The 12,286-nt window shown below is 38.1% G+C and overlaps 1 protein-coding gene across 1 annotated transcript in view; it reads right to left on the minus strand.

The window, feature by feature from the left end:
- LOC134532882 (beta-1,3-glucan-binding protein-like) overlaps positions 1 to 12,286 on the minus strand; it is a 29,416-nt gene that overhangs the window by 8,733 nt on the left and 8,397 nt on the right. The window contains 1 exon segment of the mRNA XM_063369887.1: positions 7,435 to 7,554. Coding sequence (XP_063225957.1) covers positions 7,435 to 7,554 — 120 coding nt within the window.

The raw sequence follows: 12,286 nt of genomic DNA on the forward strand, positions 1-12,286 counted from the left end.
AAACCTGAAAAGACACATCAGGAATAATGACAGACTGATTAAACATTCATCAGAATCAAACTGTATATTCTGCAGCAAGACATTTGTATGTATAAAACTTGCACAGCTTCATGAAATATATCACTGTCCTTTTAACGAAACTGAGAACTCTGTGCCGTGTGAAAAATGTGGTAATCAACTGTCATGTGGAACTGTTCTGAAAAGACATGTCAAGAGATGTAAAAAAAAAAAGGATGTGTTTCGTACTTGAAGAAGAATGTATTTATCGAGAAACGGGTATTTTTAGTTAAATTATCTTTTTTTGGATCAAATCAAGGGCATTGAATCAGCCAGTAAATAAATTGCTGAATTTTTTGATGAATTTTTTATTTTTTCTCCGAATATCTAACTTAATTACAGATTTTTAAGATGGCGGCCAAATTCCAAGATGGTGTATGCCACAGTAATAAATAAATACTGCACTATAGTGGGTAAAAATTAAAATAATATGGTGACAGTGCACTCTAGCAGACGTAAACAATATGTCGGATCAAAATGGTGGCCTCCAGCTAACACAAACAAGCTGGCCGCCATGACATCATACCGACTCACATAATATCTCCCTTGACATTAGTGGTGGGAGGTCAGTCTGCCAATGGCTTCTGTGAAGGAAGGATCCATCACCATTTTTAATCAATTGTCCTCGCCGGGTTTAAACCCAGGACCTTTTTCTATAATTTTTTTTATGAATATCAAAAATTTTCCTGTTAAAATTGGATAAAACTTATAAATTTTCAAGGTGGCAGACAATTGTAATAATAACGGAAGTTCTTTATATTACATTTTTATGATTTTTTATACATTTAAATTTTTTTTTCCATAAAATCAAATAAAAGTAATATATTTTCAAGATGGTGGCTGTAACGGAAATTGCAACACTGGGAAATAGAGCATTCGATTCTAAGATGGTGGAAAGTTCTAGAAAACAAAATGGCGGAAAACAATATGGCCGCCATGACATCACAATCCAAGATGGCGGTCGACCTCTCGGACACCGCACCGGGAACAGTCCCCAGAGCCCCATTTATATAGGTACTACTGATTCTTATTTTTTACATATGTATGTAAATAATGTGTGAGGTACAAATAATAGTGAAAGTAATAACCACCGTGGTACCTCAACATGTTAAAAAAAAAAAAAAAAAAAAAAAAAAACTTAGACTGTTGTGGCAAGGAAAAACGAGAGCACTACGAGAAAACCCTTCGACAAAAGGCATAGCCCGCCAGGACTACATGCGATAGAACACAGCTTATAAATCTACATGCTGTTAAGAATCGATACCCGAACGTCGTGGTAATGAGGCCAGCGTGCTTATGCACAGCGAACAAACATGTGAACTGATCTTCACTGGGAACAATACATTCATATGTTGTTAATGACAGACCATAATTGTGAGAGGAAAATAAGCTTAGTAAATTGGTAACTATTTTTTACTCTTACTTCACGTAACCGCGACTGATACCTCGCCACTTTATTGAAATACCCAGACAGTCGCTGGCCACACAAAACAGGAACACCTGGTTTCCCGTCGATTAACGAGTATTTTTAGAGGTTGAACAAATTTTTTTGTTTGGAGGGGGGAGGAGAACTGTATGGTGGTTTAGTGGTTAGGTCACTTGTCTCCCGGCAAGGTGATCTGGATTCGCTTCCCGTCGAGGTCAAACTGACTTCTTTGACATACCTGCTGCAGTGATTTCTTCAACGTGCCTGACTGTGCATCTTTTCCCGTGACGGGCAAGAACTCCAAAGAGCAGTCGGGTAAATAGATACGCCATTTCATCGCGATTAGGAGGAGGTCGACGATCAAGCTATGCTGGGAGGCTGAGGAACCCTTCCTAGCATCGACACCACCGATGCCTCCCCCCCCCCCCCCCCATAATCGCACTCAACTGACCAGCTGGTGGCTGAGATTAAAAAAAAAACCCACCCTAAAGCACTGACTGAGACTACCCACAATCACTGGTCAAACTCAGAATATATTGATCCAACTTTAATAGGATTTTATCTCATATCGGCTCCTAGATCTAAACCCTTATGTAGTTAAATGCTAGGAGATAGTTTCCAGCTTCTTATGTATCAATTTATAAACATATCAACCCCCATATTATTTATTAATATATTTCGTTTTCCAGGGCCGAAATATATTGAGAAATAACATGGAAATTAATATATCTATAAATTGATACAGTAAAAGCTGGAAATAATTGCCTAACATTCCTAACCGTCATCGTCTTCAAAACGAGCCCAATGTCGATGAGAAGTTGAAAATATTCTTGCGATAAAAATTGCAATTATTTTATCTTCAGATATATTAATTTGAGCCTGAGCTTTGTTTACAGGAATAGCTTACGTTCAGTCTGCATTATTTCGAAACTTGCAGTCATTAATGTACTCATTCTGTTTCACACTTATTCTTATAGAGTTTTAAGAAAGCAAGGAAAAAAGATACACGTTTTAACAAAACGTTGAGTACAAGACTGTCCGTCACGAGGAGCTCAAAATTTTTGTTCGTGTCACTTTTCATTAGCAAAGTACAATGCAATTCACAATACTGGGGATAAAAAACCTGATGATCCAAGGAAAAGAATTCGTGGATAATTCATTAACAACGTGGCACTTGCGTCAAATACTTGTTTTTCCTTATATAAAAAAAGAGACATTGAGATTTACATTGCAACATCTCATGAGGAAATGCTGTGTCACAATATGATTTGCAATTTTTTAATTTTTTTTTGACAGTGAGTCATAATACATCTCACTATCATGTGGATAGATAGGATCGCGGTTTCGATCCCAACAACCCAGCAGTGTATTTCCAGAACCTAGATTGACTCGCTGACTTGTGCCTGAACTGCGCTCTCATTGGCCGCGCCTCTGGTGGGAGGGAGGAGATAATCTTTTCTTGCAGAAGTACACATCGCACGCTCTTGCCTATATGTTAACAGGTTTTTTTTTCAAGCCGATACTGGATGGCGCCTATCCGCCACGTCATGATGGCATCTTTCTCTCCCTCCCCATTCAAGATATAAAAAACTGTTAATATCATAAAACTTCGTCAGGGCGCGATTCTTCACCCGAGCCGCAAACACCCTCCTCCCCCACCCGACCTGGGACCAAGAGCCAGTTGGCGAGTCAATCTAGGGCTTGGAAATACCCACCCCGGCATCACTCAAATTTATAAGCACAGAGTCTGTCGCTGATGGTTGTTTCGTCTACAAAGATGGAAAAAAAAAAACCGCCATAATTCAGGGAAACCGTAGAAGGCATTAGCAGTGTACTGTAGTAAGAAACAAGCCCAGAATTTTCGTGGTTTACTACCCAGGTCTTGCAAAACGCGATTAAAGTGTCTTATCATTGTGCTACCTCAACCCGTTTGTAAATTATTAACCTGCAAATTAATGATTCAGGCTGAAGTTTCTGATTTTATTAAGCTTCTTCCTTTGCAAATTGGGCACGTTAATAAGATAACGATTTTCGAACGAGGTTTTATTGGTGAGTAGATTTGTTTAGATATGAAAGGTGTTGCACACATAGCTAGGGACCGGAAAAATTCGCGGGTTCAATTACCTGTAGGATGAACTCCATAGTTCTACGTACACTCGGTCAAATGTGACCCACTTATTGGCTACTCTCTTGTGAGACGTCCCAACGTAGCAGCCTGTGATTCGATACAGCTTTGGTTGGGTGTTTCTCATTGGCTCAGAATCATCCAGGTGAGTTGTGAGCCAATAACAGAGACTGCATTGCGGTATAACTATTTGTATTTTAGCCTATCGCGAAAAAACTCACGAATTTTTCCGGTCTCTACACATAGCTCATTGGCATGAACGCCGTGGACGTTAATAAGGGATGTCAAATGGGACGAATCATCTTTCAGAAATGTTTGCAAAAGAAATTAACTGCCTTTAGCAAAGGTAACATTCCGGAAGAAGGAAGTTGATTAACAAAGATAGGGTGTATTTAAGTCTTTTACTAAGGTTTAAATTTGTTTTACCAGCCCAAATTCATATTGTTTTATTTCAAAGATTAAAATTTAATCACTTCTGTTGGATGGCTAAATATGAAGTGTCAAATGTGGAACCACTTAGGCGTTGTTTGCATGCAGTGATGCAATAAAGAAAGCGCTCAGAAGATAATTTGACGGCGAGAGAGTTAAGTGCGACCGTCGAACTGCGCGATAAGCTCATATCCGCACGCGTACAATGTATTGAGGGCAAAGAAAGGCCCGTGTTACTAAGTGAGAAGGACACTTAAAACAGTAAGTTGCGGAACTTGTGGTCGCATAACGGCGCGCCTGATATTATTGGCACGCGAAGTAAGTCACATCACAAGAAAAAGAAACTAATTGGCTTCGAAAGTTAATGTACAGTATATTTTGGTCTGACCTGAACAGATAGGGGCAAATACGAGTACGAGTAACAGTTATTAAATTTAAATATTGAAGCGGTTCATACTTTCACATTTGAGAGTAAGATTTTTTTTTTTTTTTTTTTTTTAGTGAGCGTGTCTTATCAGTCCTCGCCAGTGGTGTGTAACATGTAATCTCGCTAACGAGCTAATTCATGTTCTAATATTGCAAATAAACTTATAATACGAAACTCTTGACACGACATTTAACGTAGCATTCTTTAAAATAATGCCGAGTATGATAAATATACGAAAATCCTGTTTTAAGCTATATTTATTTTCTTGACGCATATCACATTATATCACACGTAATTTCCGCATCCGCCACTAGAATTCGCTGCTGGAGCAGCTACGTCGACTACCGAATTTGCATATCGAAAATTTAAATTGTATAATAAAACGGCTCCGATAAAATCGAATAAACTTGAAAATAATAATAAAATTAAAAACATTTAATGTACCATGTTTTTATAACGGACTACAAAGTTAAAAATAATTTCTCTAATCCTTATGAAGGCTAAAACCATATACAGATTTCTAACTTTTTCTAAATTATCCTGAAAATTCATACTTGGCAACTTTTGATAGCTATTAAAATACTTGTAAGATTGGAAACGAAAAACATGGGGCGCATGCAGCAGATAATTGGTGCAGTAATAGCTCATCTAACAATTTTATTGCACCGCAAATAATGTGAACCGATAATTAAGTTCTTTTACTGATAGCTACTCTCTGCACTCTTTATAGTTATGTAAGGGAAAGTTTGTAAGGGAAAAAAAGGGGGCGGAGAGTCCACTTAAACCAGGGGGTATGGAGTATTTATAATATTTGGGAAGACGAATGGCTACTTTCAAGTAGCCATAAATAAATTCCAGTTCCACTACATAAAAAAAAATGTTCAAGTGGTGACGACTTTGAAAGAAAAACACCTGACTACAAAATATGTTTTCCTTTCCCTAAAAGCAATTTTTTTTGGGAGGGTGAGGAGGGGGGGGGGGGGGGTTCCCCTGGGCATGGGAGCTCTTTCCTTCCACAAATTGTCAGTGTTATATCTACCAGGCGCATGGCAGATGTCTATAAACGCTCATTGAACTCGTACCACACACTCTTGCGAGCATGTGCAAGGTATTACTAAAAAGCAACAATTGCTGTTGCAATGCGACGTCCGCGATTAGCCCCACAGTTGTTGGAACGGGAGGCACGTACACACGGAGTCTCTGACGAACCCCCCCAGAATGAATGAGAAGAGAAAAAAAACTCGCGCACTGAGAGGCTGGATGACCTTGGTCGCCGCGGTGGTGCAATATGCGCGGTCCGTACTCCCGCGGACGGCCGGTGAGTCGTACGCGATGCTTGCTCGTCGTCGGAACGGCTCGCCCGGGCACTCCGGGGTAACGGCCCGTGGACGCCTTTCCGTCGACGACGGTCTCCTGAAATGCCCTGAGCGGCGGGAGGTCCGGCGCAAATCACGCTGATCCAACACTCGTCGTAACGGAGAACGCCGCTAGCAGCATCAGCTGTCGCAGCCCCAGGGCGACTCCTGTCGGCGCCCCGAGCGAACCTGTGGCGTGCAGAGTGCACTATGCCTTTGCACGCGTGATTCCAAATTTGCCGCGAGGTCCTATCTCCATACACCTGTACCTCGCGAGACATGAGACACCATGTCCATTTTTGGGCTTTATGTTTGCGTATATATGTTTTTTTTTTTTTTTTAAATATCTGTGTTAAATGGCTAGCAAAGTAATCTTAATACATATTTAATTAAATAGAAAGTTTAGAATAAATACAAAAAGTTACTTTGCACGCCGATTTATGTAGCATAATATAAAATAAGTAGATACTTAATTATTAATATAACACAATTGCAACCAATCTGTAGCGCACTGAGATTTTGTGCATTACAAAGTGCGTTACAACATTACGAGTTATCAGTGACTTCTATTTTTACGAATCACATCCTTATCAATTCTGAAGATAAGTATTACAAGTACTGCCATCGAGTCCTTGAAAGACTGTTCCAGTTTTACTGAAAATATTCAGCTAGCAACAACGTAATAAAAGATAGCCTACATATGATTTTCTAGATTATGCCTTTGTTTGTGGCAGATAACAAGCTGAGACGACCCCTTAAAAAAACATAGGCGCATGGTCACACGTGTTATAAGTGAAACTTCCTAGTTAGAGGTATAATAATGAGTGCAAGTACGCACCGAGTAAACAAGTATGCAAGTGAGAAAGTGTACTATAACGCAAATGTGCCAACGATCACCCCACACCTGATCGTTACCTACAAGTTTTGTTACATACACTTGAAATCAAAATACCAGGCATTGTCATGCATACTTTGCCTTCTATAATTCTTCCATTATTTATTCCATAAACATGGACATTTTCGTACTTCTCTTCAATAAAATTTTCCGTCGACACGATACTAATTTAAAGCAAACACAAAAGTGCAGAACAATTCCCGCGCGAAAACAGGCGTTTTTGTTTATCTGCGCATGCGCGGAAGTCAGCGAAGTTTTAGAAAAAAACAGGCGAGAACCAAACACGTGGTGACGTCGCCGACATAGCGTACATAGCGAACACAATGCTTTGTGTGGCCAGTGACATATGAGATGCAGCATAGCGCCATAGCGCCCTGTGTGGTCGTAGCTTTAAGCACTGCATGGTCAACATATTTTGTAGCAGTACAGCACTCGAAGAAAAATGCCACGCACACGACGATTTTTCAACCTCTTTGGCCGGGCCCCACTGATACGTATTTATTTCCCGTATAGGTACTTCCCCTCCATTACCGCTTACCCCTCACGCCTCCCATCCACGCTCTGGCTGCTCGGAAGACTTTTTGTCCGCACTATACACAAGGCCTGACGTAGCGCGGGAACAGACGGCCCGATTTTAAAGGAACGGTACTATGACCTCAAATTCATCCCCAGTTTTGCATGCTCTTTACTGATAAAGCGTTGAATGGAATGTTTACTCACGTTTCACAAGGCGACAGGTTGCAGTCAAGATGAGACAGCTGACCGGTGTATAGGAACTTCTCCCCGTAGTCTTGGGCAGTGAGCGTTGGCCTAATGTACAGCACGCCGTCTCTGACGTAGCTGTAATCACACAATTCAAACGTCCCTGAACATTTTGTAACGCCATTGTTTACTTTCATCAAACATTTATTTTTAAAAAAATTAACCGAATGAAATATGTTGAGCGTACACTTGCGTAAGCATGTAACACCTAATTTTTTTTTTCTTCAGGGTTCTCCAACTATTAAATTAGTTCTCATAAGTGTGTTTCATAACGTCAAAATGTTTACTTAATCCGAGTTTAATTACCATTTCCAAGTTTTACATTCCTGACATACTCTTACAAAAATTTCAGTTCATTTAATGTTGCATGTGATAAAAATTTATATTTGTAATTGTTGCAAGAACGCCCCTTTTATGTTTTGAAAATAGCCACACAAAACAAAACACAATCGCAAAACCAAAATCAGTCGAAAAAATTCGCAAGATCTGTTGCAAGGTTCTCATCTGTCATATAATTATGAGAACCTGGAGTATTTTTATCCGTGATTATATATATTATATATATTATATATATATAGCCAAGCATTTTTGCAAACGCATGATCTTACTGTATTACAAGTTTCAGGACGATAGGTCAAGCAATTTTTGAGTTTTAAGCGCACATACAGACAAACATTACAAAGAAGATTGTAGAATTGGGATCACGCAAAAATTGTAAAATTACACAAATGTACAGACAGACGCCACATATTAATTTTTTAGTATAGATATATATGTAAGAGTGGTTAGAGCCAAAAGTCCCGAGATGGAGTTCCGGCCAAATAAGGTTTTTTTTCACTCCAGTTCCCGGGCTGATGTTGTGTTGGCCCTTCACCGCCATACAACGGAAGACAATGGCACACCATCGCAGAATCTCTCTGACATGGAATCCCCATGCGGTTTCCATCACTGCGGCGTTATCAGGGTCATCGTGCTTGGACACGAGTAACACAGATCTGCATTAACTTCAAAAGCGACTTCAAGAAGAAATCTTGAAACGTCTTGAAATTCTTCATCGACAAAGATATCGGTGCCATGTTTCAATTGATATTGATGACTCGTGTTTTAAACTAGCAATTTGACGTGAATGCTTGACACCATGTTACATTTATTATTTTTTTCATCCAAGGCCAATCATTTTGCAGGTAACCCGTAATTTCATTCAGCCGTTTTTGTAACTGGTTGCTAGACTCTCAATTTTAGACGTGGGAGAAGACAAGTCAGCTTTGCAAAACATAGAAAATATCTCATGAATCCATGTGTTGTCTTTTTTTTTTTCGTTAGTAGATAGAGCTGTGCTAGTTATCAGTTCTATGCTTTGGATAAGCATTTGAAAACAGTACGCTTCCATGTTTTCGACGTGATCACGCTTGTGAAGAAGATAATAATCGAACGCGATCTTTATATCTTAAACTGTTGCTATTCGAACATCGCGGAAGATATACACCGAGTCTCTTCGAGATTTGATTTTATAGCAAGTCAGCAAAACAAAACAAAAAGTGCGTCAACCAGTTTCTCATAGCGTTCGCTGGAGATTTGCTTTTCACAGAGCACACAAGAGATACGAAAGTACGAAAGTCGCGTTCACATATTTTATGATCTTCGCCTCTACCAATCAATATTTTGTGTGGTTACTGGGGAAAAAAAAAGTTGGCAACTAACATAAATAGGTACAAGTATTTGATGTCACCAATGCAACAAAGCAGTACTTGCTAAATTCGTTAATGTCTTAAACAACCATAAAGAATATGCTTAGCACTTTCTGACTTCTTCCAGATACGGAAATCTTTTTTTTACCCTATATATGGTAAAAAATCATATTTCAAGAAACTGTGCTCGACAAACATTTACCACTGGAAATGCTCTCTTCCTACATTTTCTGAGCAAGGTTAGCTCTGTTACCCAGTTGAAAATATTGCCACTAGTGATCAATTTTTGGACCGAATTTGCACAACAATCGCTGCGTACCTACATTTTTCCCCTTTGTGTCTACAGGTTTAGAACGAGGAGTGTATTGTGTTCAGCTTTACTGTAAAATGATTCTTAGACGAGAAATCTTACATCTATAAATGTTGAGACAATTCTGGCTGCGTGACCCACATGAAGTAAACACTTTCTCCGCCTGTCCCGGATATTCTGTTGTTGTCGTTTTTCCTCCTCCCCAAATTAAACCACGTAAAAATTTTCACAACTTAACAATTCTTCATTGTCAAAGGGGGAAAAAAAAGTTGTTGATGTGTTATGAGTTGAATACATATCCTGAGAATGTTCTTTTTTAAGTTCCTTATTTTTTCATACATATTATACACGTTTTAAATTATACATCACATACAGAAAAACGGCGCTTTGTGCTCGGGGGAGGGGGGGGGGGAGGGTTGGCGGTGGTGGTGATGATAAGGAGAGGAAACGCCGGTGTTCCAAAACTATTTTTTTTTTAATTAAAAAAAGTAATTTTATCCAGCGGAAGTTTTTTTCATAAGGAGGAAGAAGGATCAGGACTTCAGACCCCTTTTCCACACTCAAAGTCTCCCTCCCAAACCCTTTGGACCCGCCTCTGTGTAATACTACCTGGTTAGTCCTGTAAATATACGTTTTCCCATTAGCCTACGCCAAAGAACAACGCAACCTTGCAAGGACTCCTACTACATGAAAGAGGATTCGTCGGTGACGCTTGGTTTTGAGTAATTATTGTTCATTACCTCTCCTCGAGTGATGGCCGAAGGTCAGCGGGGCCCTGCTCTCGGTGTGAGATTACCGCGGTAGCTTCCTTAATGTCTTTTCTCGACAGCCACCGGTGTCGGCCTTCAACATACGTAAGTTTCATTTACAGCTCTGGCTGTGTATACGACTGTCATGCGATCTTTTTTTAAAAAAAATAATAATAACCGTTTATTCTCTCCTAACTGCCAGCTGCTATCTTTGGTCTGGCCTTCGCATTTTCGTCACTCATACCGGATCTTTGTTTATTCAGACACTACAACAGCTGCAGCCATTTCAAGCTTCGTTAGAAGCTTAGAAAGAAATGCAGATCTTTGGCATTAAAAATTACCTTGGCACTAATCAATGAATTAAGTCAAAACCTCATTTCATCTCCGACTTAAAACCCAAGTTAAAGTGTGCTTTTTTAATACATATTAGTATAAATAAAAATATAATAATTTCTCATATACAATTTCAGCTATAATATGTAACTTTTTTTTAGTCACAGCGACAAGAAAAAAACCACGATCATATTAAATATAATATTCATATAATCAATCGACATTCAAATTAATATTTTAGAAACATTTGCAGTATTAACTAAAAAAAAAATTCCGTCTAAACGAAAAAAAAAAAAATATGACGTAAACGTTGGGATTAAATTTTAACCTACCCAAAGGTGTTCAGCGAGGACAAGCAAGTGTCTATTTTTAATACTTTTAGAGTTTTTTTTTTAACTAGTGGAGATTGGTCCATCCTAATTGCATTGATATACCTATATTTATCTATTTGGCCAACACTGGTGCTCTGACAAAATATCTAATTTCAGAAAATAATAATCGTGCAACATCGACGGTTTTTGAAGAAAAAAAAAAAAGAAAGACGCAGACCATTGAATAATGCAAGAAGCGGAACAGATGAATTTGCATCCAGGAAACGGGGCGCCCCCATGAGACACCACGAGTCGTGTGATCAGGGGCGGCTCCAGGGTCCGCGCTGGTGCTTTTTATTACTGAATTGATACTTCTGTAGGCGCGTTATGAAGAAAATGATGAGAATGAATTTTTACTATGCGCGCGCACCATGCAACGAAATTTTTACCATTTGGAAAAAAAAAATACATACAAAAAAATTATTTATGTACTTTTAAATCTTATAATTTAGCAATTGAAATTTAATACTGGTCCATATCATCAAAAACATTTATTTATTATTAACATTATTGATAGAAATTGTGTATTTATGTAAGTAAGGTTAGGTTATAATTCTTTAGGCGCGATATGAAAAATTATGAGAATGAATTATAAATTATTACACTATTATTTAATAGATAATTAAAATTAATAAATGAAAATAAAATTTATGCATATTTATTGTTTTTTATCATTAATTAAAATTTATATCGATTATTTTATTAAATAAAATTATTAATTCTATACATGTGTTTATATTAATATGGAAAGCTGAGTATTTATTTAAAAAAATTAATTTAATTGAATTTTAACTTTACCTGTCCAGTCCTTTTATTATTTTATTATTATTAATTATTTTAATGCAAAATTAAAGTTAGTTTTTTTTACTCCAAGTAGTAGAACCCATTTTTAGTGATTAATTTTTTGTTTGTCTAGTGTTCTAAGTATTTAAAATTTGGACATTAATGGTAAAAGGAAAATTTATTTTTTATTAACTTTTATCTTTATGTGCTGGTCAAAAACTATTTAAAATCTTGATTTCCAAATTATAAAAACAAATTCAAAGGTTTTATTGTCACGTATAACGATGCTTTCATACCGGAAATTCGATCGTAAGCATTTATAAACTTAACCTGGGGATGATTTATCTGGAAAGAATAACAAAATATCCTAAAATAAATCAGCAACTTTGGGTTTATAATGTTATTTGAAACAGTAAAATTTTCAAAGTTTTCCGGGGGACGGCCTCCATGAAAGTAAAAAGTCCCCGGGGGACCCAGCAAAGTCTAGGGCCGCCACTGCCTTTTGACGGACTGAACACGCGCGAATATAACTTTTTCTGGAAAAGTGGTTGCGAGCGTGTCTGCCTGCCTTGCCGC

Source organism: Bacillus rossius, chromosome 6, assembly GCF_032445375.1.
Source record: "Bacillus rossius redtenbacheri isolate Brsri chromosome 6, Brsri_v3, whole genome shotgun sequence".
Taxonomy (NCBI): Eukaryota; Metazoa; Arthropoda; class Insecta; order Phasmatodea; family Bacillidae; genus Bacillus; species Bacillus rossius.